Raw genomic sequence first — 15,418 nt, 5'->3', positions numbered from 1 at the left:
GAGTGCAACTGTTACACTGTACCCTACCCCTCTCTCCATCTCCTCCATCCTCTCTCTCCTGCCCTCCCCATGTCCCTCCCTCTCTCACCGGCAGTCTCAGTGGCAGTGTTGTGAGCCACTGCTCATCTCTCCCCTTCCTCCTCTGAGCAGCTTCAGCAGGGAGGGAGCTGGGCATCTCCCCCCGATAGAACGACACCTGAGAGAGAGACAGGGAGGAGAGGAGACAGAGAGAAGAGAGAGAGACAGGGAGAGGTTTATTGTAAGTGTGTTTACACCCCCCCCCCCACACGCCCGGCGGAAGGATGAACTCGGCAGGGGGCAAATGAATGAGGGGGCACTACACGCTCAGTGAAAACACAGGAGGGATAATAATCGACAGTGCGATTACACACAATGTTTTGCATAGTTTTCAAAATGTCAATGCAAGAAATCTGTCACATTAATGAGAGTGAGAGGAGCCTCAGTGTGTGAGAGAGAGAGCTGTACCAGCCACAGTACAGGCCACTGCACCGCCTTACGACACGGACAATTTCAGAACCAGCTCGAAAATACACAACACCCATCTATGCCACACAAAACAGTTGCTAATTACCATAATAACACTTCCTCATGACAATACAATGCATTTCCAACTGCACAATATTGCACTGCTCCGATTATCGGTATGCAGCTCGGACACAGGTACACATAAGAACATAATACTGTTTTATTGGTAAAAGTATTTCACATTTCAAATAAAAAACAATCAATACAAATTTTAATACTTGTGATTAAAATTTTAAAAATCAATTCTTAAAATCACTTAAATTTTTTAAAATCTTAGTGATTAATATAATAAATAAACTCAAATAAACAAGTGCACAAAACAACAAAACAAACGTGATTAAAGCAAAAATGCTACCAACAAAGGAGTCAAATACAATGAAAATAACTGAAAATGCACTGGACAAATAAAAAAAACAATTAAAATGGTAAAAATAAAAAACAAACAAAAACGATCCAATGCATTTAAAATTAAATCCAAATGGTCAATGTATTTGACAAAAAAATAGAACAAAACTAAACCAAAAAGACCCAAACAACTAGTGTTTTAAAAACAACTAAATCTTTAAAAACAGTTAAAATTCATTTTTAAAAGTCATTTTAAAAGGCAATCATTCATAAAATAGGCTCCAGCAGGGGGAGATGACCGTCCCCGGAGGTGGGTCCCATCATGGGATCCTGAGCTCCCCCAGATCTTGTATTTGCCAGTTCCTAAAGGCTTCCTCCTTGCCCCTCTGATAGACCTCCAGATTGACATAATCCCTCACAAGCACCATGCCCCTCCGCGCGATGACAATTGGGTCCAGCTCCTGCTTATTGAATAGACAGATGTTCCGTCCCTCCCACAGGGCCTGCTTCACTGCGCAGACGACACGCCACCAGCACCTCAGGGTGGGAGATGTCAATCCCCTGGCTGGACCATATAGGATCTGATGGGCGGTCGCTAACTATCCCAGAGTCCAGATTAATATAGATTAGAAAAAGCAAAGGCCCTAGTACTGATCCATGTGGAACTCCACTAACAACCTCACTCCAGTTAGAAGCGACTCCTCTAATCGACACCCTCCGTTTCCTATACATCAACCAGTTCATAATCCATCTACTTACATTACCCTGAATCCCTACAGCTTCCAATTTGAGGATCAGTCTTTGGTGTGGAACCTTATCAAAAGCTTTTTGCAAATCTAAGTATATCATATCATATGCTTTCATGTGATCTATAGCTGCAGTTGCATGTTCAAACAATTCCAATAAATTAGTAAGACATGATCTGCCTCGTCTAAACCCATGTTGACTATCTCCAAGAATATGGTTTTCATTAAGATGCCCCTCTACTTTCAGTCTAATAATTTTCTCCAACATTTTACAGGTGATGCAGGTGAGACTGATTGGTCTGTAATTTCCTGGCTCAGTTTTGTCCCCTTTCTTGTGGATTGGTATGACATTTGTTGTCTTCCAGTCAGTTGGCACATCCATGCTTTCACATCACTACTCCCTGCACAGTAATAATGTCCGTGCCCTTGTATTTCTCTCATCATACTCACTGTCACGCCACAGTTTTTCCACGCAGTTGTGAGCACTGCTAAACTAGTCACTTTGCCTACCAGTTATTAATGTTAGATGTACTGTTTCATCCAGCTGTGCAGTGCAACGTATTTTTCTCATTGTCGTCATATGTAACTTCAAAAGCAAACGATCAAACTGGCCCGCCATTCCCCGTGTGAAGGATCATCAAAATGAAATGTATCCAGCTGGTAACATGTGTGTGACTGACGTGTGAGTGGAGCTGCAGGAAATGAGCTGTGAGCCCGACGTGGGTGAGATGCTGATCTATTCCGCTACACAGCGCAATCAACGCAACACAGCGGGGGGGCAGGACTGAGGGGCAAAATGTAGGACAGACTAGGGATACAACACTGAGGGGGCACAATATTCACACTGCACACACACTGGACACACTGCACACACACTGCACTGCACAGATACGGTAACACAAATTACTTAGTATCTCTCCGTCTCTGTCTGGGCCGTACCTGCCCTCGCACTGGCTCCTGTTGCCCCGGGCTAGGGCAGATGTGCACCTCCTTGTGATTCTTCAGGTGAGAGTAAAACACAAAAGACAGCCGGTCCCCCACGCAGTCAGGGCGATCTGAGAGAGAAACAGCTGTGTCAGTGAGTCAGTGTGTTGATGTGTTGGTGTGTCACTGTAACAGTGTTTCGCTGTGTCACTGAGTCTCTGTATCACCGGAGCAGACGGCGATGCCGCTCTCGAAGCCGGCGAAGAACTGCTCCCCCTCCAACATCTCACACAGGTCTGAGGGCTGAGGACCGTCGTACTGAGCAGAGAGGGCCTCCACTGCGCTCTGTATCTACACACACATAACACACAACACACCCACAGGCAATGAGTTACACATGGCTTTGATCAGTCAGATGAAAAACCCAGAAACCCACATTCAATCAGTCAGTGTATCAGTGTGTCAGTCAGTCAGTGCGTCACAGTGTCAGAGCATCACTATGTCAGTGCTTCAGTGTGTCAGTGGGTCAGTACCTGGTTGGTAGGCAGGCACTGGAGCAGGACCTGCCGTGGGTCGGACCGGCGCTGCTGCACCAGGAACTGGACCCGGAACATCCTGAGCCGCTCAAAGACGCGCCGGACAACTCCTCCCACACAGCGCCGTGCACAGAACCACAGCCAGTACCTGCAGCAGAGCATTGTCACTACACATTTACTACACACTCGCCTCACACTCACAACACACTCTCCCCCCAGGCCTCCCCTGCCCCCTCACCAGGAGAAGTGATTGACTGTGAAGAGGGCGAATATCTGTGTGACAGTGAGCCCCGCCCCCGCTGTCACGTCTGTCCAGTTCTGTCCATCAGAGTCTCCGCGCAACAGGACCAGCCGAGACATGTCCACTGAGTGACCTGGGAGAGGGACAGAGGGACAGGAGGACAGTTTGCTGTACAAATTCTGTAATTTATTCAAATTCACTGCTGTAGTGTGTTATATTGTTATCCTGTGCTTTACTGGGCTGTACTGTGTTATACTGTGCTGTACTGTTATACTGTGTTATATTGTTATACTGCGCTGTACTGTGCTGTACTGTGTTATAAGAACATAAGAAGAAAGTTTACAAACGAGAGGAGGCCATTCGACCCATCGTGCTCGTTTGGTGTCCATTAATATCTAAGTGATCCAAGGATCCTATCCAGTCTATTTTTAAATGTTTCCAAATGTTCAGCTTCTACCACATCGTTGGGTAGTTTATTCCAGATTGTGACTACTCTCTGTGTAAAAAAGTGTCTCCTGTTTTCTGTCTTGAATGCCTTGAAGCCCAATTTCCATTTGTGTCCCCGGGTGCGTGTGTCCCTGCTGATCTGGAAAAGCTCCTCTGCTTTGATGTGGTCGATGCCTTTCATGATTTTGAAGACTTGGATCAAGTCCCCACGTAGTCTCCTCTGTTCCAGGGTGAAAAGGTTCAGGTCCTCAGTCTCTCAGTAGGACATTCCCTTCAGACCTGGAATAAGTCTGGTTGCTCTCCTCTGAACTGCCTCTAGAGCAGCGATATCTTTCTTGAAGTGTGGAGCCCAGAACTGTCCACAGTATCCAGATGAGGTCTAACTAGTGCATTGTACAGTCTGAACATCACTGCCCTTGTTCTCAACTCTACACTTTTGACAATATACCCTAGCATTGTGTTTGCCTTTTTTATTGCTTCCCCACATTGCTTGGATGGAGAAAGTGAGGAGTTCACATAGACTCCTAGGTCTTTCTCATGCGTTACTTCATCTAGTTCTATTCCTCCCATAGTGTAATTATAGTGGACATTTTTGTTACCTGCGTGTAATACCTTGCACTTGTCCACATTGAATTTCATCTGCCAGGTGTCGGCCCACAACTGAATATTATCTAAGTCCCTTTGAATAGCCTGTGCTGCTGAGATTGTATCTGCTGAGCCACCTATTTTAGTATCATCTGCAAATTTGACAAGTTTGCTAACTATCCCAGAGTTATCTCTCATGGGCTGATTGACCAATTCTTCTATATCCCTAATACAGCACAGATCGACAAGCTGAGCCTCAAGATCACAAACCTTGATCTCTAGAATTTCAACATGTCGACAATGTTCACAAATGGAATCTTCTTGGATGAGTTCATCCAGGAAGGCAATCATTCTGCAAACCTGACACTGTAGTGGCCACATGCTTCTAAATACTGTGATGTACTGTGCTGTACTGTGTTATACTGTGCTATACTGTGCTATATTGTGCTATATTGTGTTATACTGTGATGTACTGTGTTGTACTGTGCCGTACTGTGCTGTACTGTGTTATATTGTGCTGTAGTGTGTTATACTGTGTTGTACTGTGTTATACTGTGCTGTACTGTGTTATACTGTTATACTGTGCTGTACTGTGTTATACTGTGCTGTACTGTGCTGTGCTATACTGTGCCGTAGTGCTAAGCTGTGCTGTGTTACCTGCTAGTCCGGGGGGCAGGGGCACCTGTATGCGCACCGGCTGCAGGAAGGGCAGGGCAGGGCTCTGGACCAGGCAGAGCAGGGGGCTGGTGCTGGCCCGGGCATCGCCACTCAGCTCCCTGACCTGCGCCTGGATCACCGGCAGCACCTGGGGAAAAGCACGGTCAGCACCCAGACACCCTGCCTCCCTCTCCCTCTCCCTCTCCCTCTCCCTCTCCCTCTCCCTCCACCTCCCCATTCCTCCCTCAATCATCCTCCTCAACCCCTTCCCCTTCCCTCCCTCCCTCTTCTCTGAGCTCTGACTAGTGTGGGGTGTGTAGGGGTGGGTATCCCTGACCTGCAGGGTGACGGTGAAGGGCTGCAGAGTGGCGTTGGGGGGGAAGGTGACCCTGACCCCAGGGTCGGCCCGTGATAAAAGCAGCGCCCCCTGTGGCGATACACAGCATTGGTCCTGCAGCAGAACGGACACCACCACGAACCAGGAGAACTGCGGCACACTGCACACTGCCAGCTACACAGAGAGGGAGAGAGGGGGTGAGGGGGAGAGAGAGAGAGAGAGAGAGAGGGAGAGAGAGACACACTGACACATTGCACTGCAAGCTACAGAGAGAGGGAAAGAAAGACACGTTAACTGACTAACTAACAAACTGACTGACTGGCACACTAACTCCTTCATCAGTAACAGTCTCTCATACTTGTGTCCGGCGCCCCCCCACTCTCTCTCGGCCCCTCCTGGTCAGGGTTGGGAGCTGTGTCCAGGTCTGTCCGTCAAACCGGCGAATCACCACGTCCCGCCCCCCCCTCCTGCGGGATCGACAGAACGGCACACACACTGACACTGCCTGAGAGAGAGGGAGAGAGAGGGAGGAAGAGAGTGCACCAGTCACAATATAAAAGGAGAGATGGTGGTGTGAACAGTAAGGTTATTAATAATAAAGATTACAAGCAGAATTAAAATATATGCAAAGAGACTTTGTGGCAGTTCTGGATGATAACTGACTGGCTATGTGTGATTTCTGTGGTAATATGCAGGTCAATATTAGTGACAGTCTGTAGCTGAGCAGTACTGGTTTAATACAGGAGTCGAGTGCAACAGTAACAGTGTGCACAGGCATGTTCATGACCAAGTGGAAGTTACTATAAGTACATCACTATGATTAATAACATTAATATTGATCATACGATGGAGGTCACAGCCCCATCAAGTATACAGTTACATATGGTCAAGTGTAGTATGGTGTAGAATGGTAAAATCATGGTAAAGCACAGTGTAAACATGTAAATATTTGGTGAAGTAGCGCATGCACACAAACACACACACAGGGCAGTGGCGGTGTTGTCTCGCTGTATGTGTCGGGGACACAATGCTTTCACAGCAGTGTAAACTGGGTGTCTTACAGCCTGTTACTTTGACTAATTATTTTCACATCGATTGTTTTCAGTCTGACGTCTCTGATTCATGTTCCTCTCAAACTGGACCACACAGCCGGACCACAGCTCTGGCCTGCTCCACGGACCATTTCAACCCATTTGTGATACAGTGTCCACCACAATGACACACAACGCTGGAGCTCACAGTCAGGACACAAACAGCAAGTCGCTCCTGCTGGGAAGGATGTGTATATCGCTTCACAACACACAGTCCACGAGACATCCGAATGGATCGATCTGAACAAATGGGACGCACATACAGTATTAAGACATGCAGACGTGTTGATGAAACAGATATTTCAGTTTGAATGTCAAACATTAAAACGTATAGTAGCGACCTTCCCTTTTACTGGTCGCTGTTGAAATAAAAAGCAAAAGAAACAGCAGTCTTCCAAAACAACTGGCATTTATTAACCTTTTCAAAGAGGTACATCGCCTTTCACCCTTTTTCCTTCAGGTTCCAACAAACCGCACACAGATCAGACTTCCTCATTCACTCTCTCCTACACAACTCCCCGAGCGTCACCACGCCCTTATACATCCCCCTATCCGGTGACTCCCTCCCGCCCAATCACCACCCTCAGGCTGTACCACTCAGAGACGGGGGGAGCCACACAGACTCAAACACCCACAAACATCCCTCCATAACCCAACACACTAACACCCCACATATAACACACATTCACACTCAACTGACCTGCCCTGCATACACACCTTTACATCTCCCCCATATTTGGGCAGCCCTACCGGCACAGACACACAGACACCCGCCAGGATCGCTACAGTATTTTAACTGTAAATGAATAAAGTGCTGGGAATCCTCTCTGTTTTTAAAAGGATGAGATCACGTGCTCCCCAACCCGAACACACGCGAACTCCGCGCCGCACGGTTAACGACACGTGGTTGACGACGCGCGAGGAACGCTCTGTGCTTGCGCCGTTAAGCAACAATGTGTCGCTTGGTTATGTGATCCCATTACTGGGAGACGCACTCGCGACGGCGCTGTAGCGTCACTCTGGGACATCAGCTTCCGTGTGCGGGTCTCATTGTCATTGCTGTGTTCTGGTGAGGAAAACCGGCATGACTCCAGTTCTCCAGGAGAAGAGGCCATTCAGTCGGCAGAAACGAAGACAGAGAAAGACCCGATACGAGATCAGGACATCCGCAGCCCTAAAGATCCTACCACCTCATCCCTGACCCCATGACCCTGGTGACACCTGACCACTGTCTGACCTCAGAGAAGGCTGTGCCATGGGGGCGGAGCTCCAGGGCTCGGCTCAGCAGGATGTCGTGGTCGTCCAGCCACACCCACTTCCTGTCCGGTCGGGTCTCCGCCCACTCCAGCGCCGTTGCCGTGGAGACAGCCCCCCGCGGGAACACCAGCTCCGCCCCCCCGGGCAGGACCACCCTACAGCCGGCTGCGCAGATGCAGAACCTGCGAGAGAGAGAGGGACGGTGCTGTGGTGACCCTGTCAGTGCGAGTCAGAGCGAGGCGGGAGGGGGAGGGAGCTTCGTACCTGTGCTGTCCGTATCCCAGATGCACCTCCGTCAGATCACCGCTCTCTGAGTGAGAAACACACGGTCACTGCTCACCCACTACTCACACTGTACTCACTCACTACTCACACGCTACACACTCCCTTCTCGGACTCACCTGGTGCAGGGGGGGCAGGGGGTGGCGTGGGGGGTGTGGGAGGGCGCCCCAGTGGGTTGTTGCGCAGGTCCATCTGTAGGCTGCGCAGCTGCAGCAGGGAGTCAGGAACACTGCGCAGATGGTTACTGTGCAGAGACAGACTGCGCAGACAGAGCAGAGAGCCTGCAGGGAGGGAGAGGGAGAGGGAGAGGAGAGGAAAACAGGGTCTCAGCGTAGCCTCACCTCCCTCCCTCTCTCTCACTCTCCCTCCCTCCCTCCCCCTGTCTTTCACCTCTCCCTCTCTCCCACTCACCCAGCGTGTCTGGTATGTGGGTCAGCCGGTTGCAGGACAGCTCCAGAGTGGTCAGTCTGTCCAGCTGGCCGACCTCAGGGGGCAGGGATGCCAGATTATTGTACGAGAGGTCAAGGGTCACCAGCGACCCCAGCCGCCCCACGCCGGCCGGAACAGAGGTCAGCTGGTTGCCCAGCACTGAGAGGAAGGTCAGGGGTCGCAGGTCACCCAGCCAGGCCGGCAGGGTAGTCAGCGAGTTGCGGGCGAGCAGCAGGTGGGATAGGCGAGGCAGCACGCGGAGGCAGGCGGGCAGTGAGGACAGCCGGTTGAAGCTGAGGTCCAGGTGAGTGAGCAGGGACAGGGAGGACAGGGACGGGGGCAGGGTGGACAGGATGCCTGGCAGGGGGCGGCCCTCGGGGTCACACACACACCCCCCTGTGAGAGAGAGAGAGAGGACAGGGGGGAAGAAAGACATACAGATTGATTGTCAGTCCGTCAGTCAAACAATGTTCTGCTGCTGTGGTCCGTGGGTCAGTATGTCACTACAGTACTGCAGAGGTCAGTCTCTGTACCTCTGATGGTCAGTGTGGTCAGCAGGGTGAGCTGGGAGACGATGTCCAGCGCCTCGTCCAGTTTCTCGTCGCTCTCTGACCCAAGTCTGAGTGTCTCCACGGTAAGCAGCCAGCCCCGCTCGGCCCTCCACAGGCGGCACAGCAGCTCCGCCCCCCCGGGGTACACGTCCAGGACGAGCCTGGAGCCGCCCAGCACCAGCGAGAGAGGGAGAGGCAGAGAGAGAGTGGTGGTGGTGACGGACACTCCCTCCCTCTCTCCCTCTCCTGTTCCCAACCTCCCTGCCTCTCTCCCTCCCTGTCTTGCTCCATTCTTTCCTCTCTCCCTCTCTTCATCCCTTTCCCTTTCTCCCTCCCCCTTCCTCTCTACCTCTGTCTCTCTCTCTCCCACTCCCTCTGTCTCTTGTAGTGTCAATCTGTCCATTCTGTTGGTCACTGCTTTCCCTCCTCCTTCACTCTCTCCTGCTAGCCTGTCCCCCTCGCTGCTGTCTTTCTCCCATTCCTCTCCACTCCCTCTCCCTCCCTGTGCCTGTCCCTCTCCCTCTCTCCCTCTCCCTCCATCTTCCCACTGCACCAGTCTCTCTTTCCTCTTTCTCTCCTCTCCTCTGTCTTGGTTCACCTTCGCCTCCTTCCATCTCTGCTCTGTCATCCTCTCCTCCTCCTCCTCTGATCTCTCCATCATATCATCTGCTGATCCCTCGATCATGTGTGTGTGTCAGTCTGTGTGTCTGTGCCAGTGCGTGTCTGTGTGCGTGTATATGTGTGTGGAGGTGGGGGGGATGCTGTGGGCAGGTTTTAATCCCCCCTCTCTCTCTTTCCCTCTCTCCTTGTCTCTCTCCGTCTCTGCCATCCCTCGCTCAAGACGCCGTCGCCATTGGAGACAGACAAGCCCAGACTGGTAACATCCAGAGACTCCAGTGAGACACTGAGAGCGGGAGAGAGAGAGAGAGAGAGAGAAAGGAGAGACAGGGAGGTTCCAGTTTAGTAAAGCCCAGTCCAGTGCTGGTAAAAGTGTACAGTTCAGGACAGAACACTATACCACAGTTCACCACACTACAATGCACTTCACTGTTTTTATACCACAGTTCACCACACCACACCTTACTGTGTTCATACCACACTACACTTTACTGTGTTTATACCACAGTACAGACAGTCCTACAGTAGGTCTGATGACAGAAGAAATAATGAACCGGACCGTCACTTCCGGATAGCGCTGCACTGTACTGTACTGACACACAACCTCCACCACCATCACCAGAATTACATGTCTGCAGTAGTTTTCTCTGCGAGCTGTTCCGTCGGCCAGTCTTTTACTTTTCCTCTGTGAGTCCGTTTCTACGTCTTTTTTCTATCTGTCCTTGTTGCTGTATCTTTCTCGCTCTTTTCCCCCACTTTCTCTCTCTCTCAGTTTGTTGTGTGTGAGGTCGGAGGCGCCGCCAAAGTTTCAAGTCAGGGCGGGACGATTCTTAAAGACACAGTCACAATACCCCCGGCGTCCAGCTCGCTTACCGAGAGACAGGCAGACTGCGGTGTAGACGGAGTTCAGAGAACAGAGGCTGCCCCCTGAGGCTGGTCTCGGTAAGTACACAGCAACAGCGCCCTCACCAAGATGGCGTCCAGTGACACGTAATAGATCACCGCCCACATCGACTATCCAATGACAGACAGCTTTACTGGTCGTGCGGAGAGGGGGCGGGGACGGAGGTGCTGTCCACCAATGCGGGAACGTCGTCCTCACATTCTGACGTCCGGTTCCCGCCCCTCAGAGGGTTCTTTCCGTTTCCGCCCGCCTTCGCTCTTTCTTTTCCGTCTCTCCGGTTCTCGACGTGAGCACGCTGCATCACTCTCTGACAAGTGAGTCGCCTAAAACCGAGTCGAAACCGGAGCCATCCGACCTGGGACCGGACAAGGCAGTATGTTAGAGCCACGTCTTGCTCTCCCCGGTCCGGTAGCCCCGTCGATGAGCATCCCGGGGCTATAGAGCAGCTAATTCCCCAGGCATGTGTCTCAGTGCGAGGAGATGCACGCCTGGGCCCGCCGAGTGGACCGGACACTCCGCAATAGCGTGGCGGAGATTTACATTTGATATAGATATACAGATATCCACACTGTACAAATGTACCCGCATCCATGCCTCTACACAGTCCTACACGTATAAATGCACACTTGGAGAAAATGATACTCCCATAGTGCTTGGCTATAGCCGTCACCAGATATCAGTGTAGCACGAATCAGTCCGGACCGAGGGGCAGTCTGTGCTCACACAGCTGTGTGGCTCAATACCGCGGGACAGACCGACCATTGTGCCGTAGTGTGCTGTAACTGTCAGGGATCGTGTGTTAAATTGCTGCTGGGTGTCAGTCAGTGATTGTTTAATTGTGTCGGTGATAGTGTTTAATTGCAGCGGTGTCAGTCAGTGAGTGTTTAATTGTGCGTCAGTTGGTGATTGTGTGTTTAACTGTGTGACTGCACTCTCCAGAGGAAAGGAGCGTGTCTGAGGGTGTGTGTAACAGCCTCTCTCGCCCCCCCTCCCCCCCCAGGATGCGTTACGTAGCTGCCTACCTGCTGGCCGCTCTGGGCGGAACCGACAGCCCCAACTCTAAAGACCTGAAGAAGATCTTGGACAGCGTTGGCATTGAGGTGGACGACACACGCATGGACAAGGTGAGACACTGACACCATGCAGACAGCGCCGGACACACGAATACACTGGGCCCTTAATACACAGACTGACTGGCTCTCTGCCCCCCCCCCCCCCCAGGTCATCAATGAACTGAATGGGAAGAATGTGGCAGATGTGATCGCCCAAGGTGAGCATCTGTCTCTGTCCGTCAACCTGCCTGTCTGTTTCTACATCCGTCCATCCATCCGTCCGTCTGCCTGTCTGTGTCTCCATCCATCCATCAGTCTACCTGCCAGTGTATTAACCCCCCCCCCCCCCCCCCCCTCTCTCTCCCTCTCTCTCTCTCCCTCTCTCTCTCTCCCTCTCTCTCTCTCTCTCTCTCTCTCTCTCTCTCTCTCTCTCTCTCAGGCTATGGGAAGCTGGCCAGTGTTCCTGCAGGGGGCGCTGTGGCCGTGTGCAGCTCTGCTACCGCCGGAGGAGCTGCTGCCCCCGCTGCCGGTGAGCTCCCTGACACTCTTATTGTGTTAACCCTGACACTGGCTGCTTTCACACACTGACACCCTTGCAGTGCACGAGTTATGCAGTCATGCACTCCAGGACTCCTTCACATAGTCACGTGAAAGGCGCTATATAATAGATCACAGCGCATTTTGATCCAGCTCACTGCGTCACAAATTCCTCAGTTCCCCTGGCTTAAGCGTCCGTGCCGTGCCGGATGTGTCCATCAGCACGTCCCCATAAGAATACGGTTCCATGTGCAACAATACTAAATAGCGAATATGTATTGTTATTATTATCGTCATCATTTGTGCTAGTATATATGTATTTTAAACGGCACAGCGTGACTCCCTTAATTTATTACTCTTACTACAGATTTGTAACTGCAAACAACACTTGTTGCCGTATTATTTATAATTAACTTAGCAGACGTCCTTAATCAGGATAAATTACAGTTGAAACAAAATACACGTTTCACGATTAATCATCCGGATACAATATAGCAGGTTATAATTGAACTAAAGTGTGCACATCTCAGTCATGGCGTTTATGGACGCATTTATTAAACCAGTCCTTAATGTTTTAGAGGGAAACCCAGATCTGCCGTATTTATTTATTCATTCATTTAACTTGTAAATGGACACGTTAACTGAATCGTGTTCGCCTTCATACTGACTGTCTCTGTGGATTGTCTGGCACACCATTCACACAACACAGCCTGAAACACCGGCCAGCTGTTCATACAATATTAATAAAATCGCCTGCTACGATCCGATTATTTTTCTTCAGTTTATTTTTAACTAGTCAGGCACTGCACCGGTCCTGTGTTGTTTCTGTATGTGGATTTCACTCCATGCTGCTAATAAAACTGTAATTTCTTTGTGATCGCACACGGCACTTGATATTATATCTTCCAACACAGTGTGTCTGATCTCTTCTCTGTGTCTGCAAGTCCAGCGCACAGCTCCGCTCCTGAAAGCGAATCATTTCCTTGGTGGGGACGGACGCTTACGGACACGTCTAGCACCAGATATTTAACCTCCACAAAACACGGATGCGTCCTGACGGTTAGCCAGTGGAAACACCAGTTTAAGTGTCCGGGACCGGATGCGTCCAGTGGAAACGGGGCATTACTCCTACCCCGACACCCTGTAATGCTCTGGCTGTGGATCACTGACACACTGCTGATTCGCCCCTTTATGCACTGCTGCCCACAGTGGTTTACGCACTCGTTTGACACGGTCAATTTGATACTCGCACAGTGCGGTGCAGCGCAGTGACAGCAGCCCCCTCGGGCTGCAGTGTCGTGGGCAGGCAGCACACTAGACCCAGGCCCGGTCTGCCCTGTGTTCAACTGGCCTAGAGGTGGCAGGGCAGGTGCTCTCTCAATAAGGTCGGGCCAGATAGTGTGCTTAATCAGAAGTGTGGCAGGTGTGAACCCGAGTCCTCCTCCAGTCCCAGCATGCTCAGCGATGTGGCAAATACTGTACAAAGAGGCCTCCTCCAGTGGACACAGCAGCATCTCTGTTCTGTACCTGTCGTGTGTGTCAACAGAAGTGCATGCTGGGATACTGCGCCACAAAGCCCGTGGACCTGTAACTGACCTGCATGTGAATGCAGTCGCTCCTGTGGCCTGGGAGCTGGACTGGGTAGAACATATTTGTGTGGTTCTGATGGAGTGTAGGCCGGGCCACACGCACTCGCACACGCACTCACACGCACTCGGGAGTCTGGTTGTCTGTTTGCCTCTCTCTACCTCTTTCTATTCCTCCCCCTTGGTTTCCCTGGGAATGGGCTTCTGTGTATTCTCTCTGTCTCGCTCGCTCTGTTGCTCTTTGTGTATTAACCCCTCTCTCTCTGTCTCTCAGCAGTGGAAGAGAAGAAGGAGGAGAAGAAGGATGAGTCTGAGGAGTCTGATGATGACATGGGATTCGGCCTGTTTGACTAAAACAATAAACTCTGTATAAACACACTGAGCCTGTCACTGACTGACTGATGAATGGAGGGAAAGAGGGAGTGGGAGGGAGGAAATTGGTTCCCTAGGTTTGATGTGGCTGTTACAGTAAAGGACTGTACACAGAGAGTGGCAGGGTTCTGGAGCAGGACAGACACACTGACACTGATTGACTGGCTGACTATAGATGCTTCGGTAAGAAGGGGCTGAAATGCAGCGGATATCCAGTGAAGCCACTGGAGAGACCGATTGAGATGGACGGACGGAGAGAGAGAGACACGGCACTCGTGGTCTTATCTCGTGCAGGTGAGTCAGGCCGGCCCCACAGGCTGCCTGAGCGATAAGTGGGTCCAAGTGCCAGCGTGTCCAGGAGGAGAGGAGAGGGAGCTCAGCTGACTGCAGGCCAGACATCAGTGCTGGCCATCAGCGTGTCTGGCTCATATCGGCTGACTGATACCTACACAACTTTCACCTGGACCTGCAGCAGAGACAACAGCGGAGGGTGAAGACTGAGGAGTGGGGGAGTAGAGAAGGATGGCAAGCAGGAGATGGAGTGGTGGAAGTATGGAGAGATTGAAGGAAGAGGGGAAAGGTTAGAGCAGTTTAGACAGCAGGTAAAGTGGGGAGACTTCATCAAGTCAGTGGAGATGTGTGGAGCCGAGTGCCCCGTGTGTGTGTCAGTTTACTCTCACGGGAATACTCTGTCAGTAGGTGTGTCTCTTGGCCTGTTTGTGTGAGAGAGTCCTGCCTGCGTGTGTTTGTGTGCGAGTCCTGTCTGTCTGTGTGTGCGTGTTTGTGTGAGTGTTTATGTGTGTGTGTTTGTGTGCGAGTCCTGTCTGTCTGTGTGTGCGTGTTTGTGTGAGTGTTTATGTGTGTGTGTTTGTGTGTGAGTCCTGTCTGTGTGAGTCCTGCCTGTGTGAGTGTTTGTGTGTGCGAGTCCTGTCTGCCTGTGTGTGTGTTTGTGTGTGAATCCTGTCTGTGAGTGTTTGTGTGTGTGCGTGTTTGTGTGTGTGAGTCCTGTCTGCCTGTTTGTGTGAGAGTCCTGTCTGTGTGAGTGTTTATGTGTGTGAGTCCTGCCTGCCTTTGTGTGTGTTTGTGTGCGTGTTTGTGTGTGAGTCCTGTCTGTCTGTGTGAGTCCTGCCTGTGTGTGTGTTTGTGTGTGAGTGTTTGTGTGTGTGAGTCCGTGTGTGTTTGTGTGTGAGTGTTTGTGTGTGTGAGTCCTGCCTGCCTGTGTGTGTGTTTGTGTGCGAGTCCTGTCTGTGTGTGTGAGTGTGTGTGTGAGTCCTGCCTGTGTGTGTGAGTGTTTGTGTGTGTGAGTCCTGCCTGTGTGTGTGTTTGTGTGTGAGTTCTGTCTGTCTGTGTGAGTGTTTGTGTGTGTCTGTGTGTT

General features: G+C 51.0%; 2 protein-coding genes across 4 annotated transcripts in view; one reads left to right on the top strand and one right to left on the bottom strand.

Annotated features, from left to right (window-relative positions):
- Nucleotides 1-10,463, bottom strand: part of pidd1 (p53-induced death domain protein 1) — a 12,213-nt gene extending 1,750 nt beyond the window's left edge. Inside the window, exons 1-14 of one of the 2 annotated variants that reach the window (XM_066700352.1) lie at nucleotides 10,190-10,463; nucleotides 8,957-9,878; nucleotides 8,406-8,819; nucleotides 8,114-8,275; nucleotides 7,977-8,022; nucleotides 7,693-7,894; nucleotides 5,723-5,869; nucleotides 5,365-5,538; nucleotides 5,028-5,175; nucleotides 3,336-3,471; nucleotides 3,095-3,245; nucleotides 2,789-2,912; nucleotides 2,577-2,692; nucleotides 89-196 (exon numbers count right to left, since the gene is read on the bottom strand). In XM_066700352.1, coding sequence (XP_066556449.1) covers nucleotides 89-196; nucleotides 2,577-2,692; nucleotides 2,789-2,912; nucleotides 3,095-3,245; nucleotides 3,336-3,471; nucleotides 5,028-5,175; nucleotides 5,365-5,538; nucleotides 5,723-5,869; nucleotides 7,693-7,894; nucleotides 7,977-8,022; nucleotides 8,114-8,275; nucleotides 8,406-8,819; nucleotides 8,957-9,659 — 2,631 coding nt within the window. In that variant the 5' untranslated portion in view covers nucleotides 9,660-9,878; nucleotides 10,190-10,463. The remainder of the gene's footprint in view (nucleotides 1-88; nucleotides 197-2,576; nucleotides 2,693-2,788; nucleotides 2,913-3,094; nucleotides 3,246-3,335; nucleotides 3,472-5,027; nucleotides 5,176-5,364; nucleotides 5,539-5,722; nucleotides 5,870-7,692; nucleotides 7,895-7,976; nucleotides 8,023-8,113; nucleotides 8,276-8,405; nucleotides 8,820-8,956; nucleotides 9,879-10,189) is intronic. The other variant, XM_066700351.1, reaches the window with a different exon arrangement.
- A 195-nt stretch (nucleotides 10,464-10,658) lies between these two features.
- On the top strand, nucleotides 10,659-14,049 carry LOC136747500 (large ribosomal subunit protein P2). Of its 2 annotated transcripts, none has more exons than XM_066700356.1 (5): nucleotides 10,659-10,810; nucleotides 11,497-11,620; nucleotides 11,718-11,766; nucleotides 11,988-12,077; nucleotides 13,949-14,049. In XM_066700356.1, the coding sequence occupies exons 1-5, from the start codon at nucleotides 10,674-10,676 to the stop codon at nucleotides 14,023-14,025; spliced, it is 477 nt and encodes a 158-aa protein (XP_066556453.1). In that variant the 5' UTR covers nucleotides 10,659-10,673; the 3' UTR covers nucleotides 14,026-14,049. The 2 variants fall into 2 exon arrangements, with proteins under 2 accessions (XP_066556453.1, XP_066556452.1); XM_066700355.1 differs by having other exon boundaries at nucleotides 13,946-14,049.
- Nucleotides 14,050-15,418: the final 1,369 nt, after the last annotated feature.

The sequence above is a fragment of the Amia ocellicauda genome, chromosome 4, assembly GCF_036373705.1.
Source record: "Amia ocellicauda isolate fAmiCal2 chromosome 4, fAmiCal2.hap1, whole genome shotgun sequence".
Lineage (NCBI taxonomy): Eukaryota > Metazoa > Chordata > Actinopteri > Amiiformes > Amiidae > Amia > Amia ocellicauda.
Note: the sequence above shows the minus strand (reverse complement) of the source record. Positions and strands in the feature narration are given on the sequence as shown.

What these genes read in the sequence shown, in the direction of transcription:
- LOC136747500 (XM_066700355.1), top strand. Translation starts at nt 10,674, where the DNA reads ATGCGGGAACGTCGTCCTCACATTCTGACGTCCGGTTCCCGCCCCTCA. An exon ending in ACGACACACGCATGGACAAG is followed by an intron (nt 11,621 to 11,717) that starts GTGAGACACTGA and finishes CCCCCCCCCCAG; the next exon opens with GTCATCAATGAACTGAATGG. An exon ending in AGCTGCTGCCCCCGCTGCCG is followed by an intron (nt 12,078 to 13,945) that starts GTGAGCTCCCTG and finishes TCTGTCTCTCAG; the next exon opens with CAGTGGAAGAGAAGAAGGAG.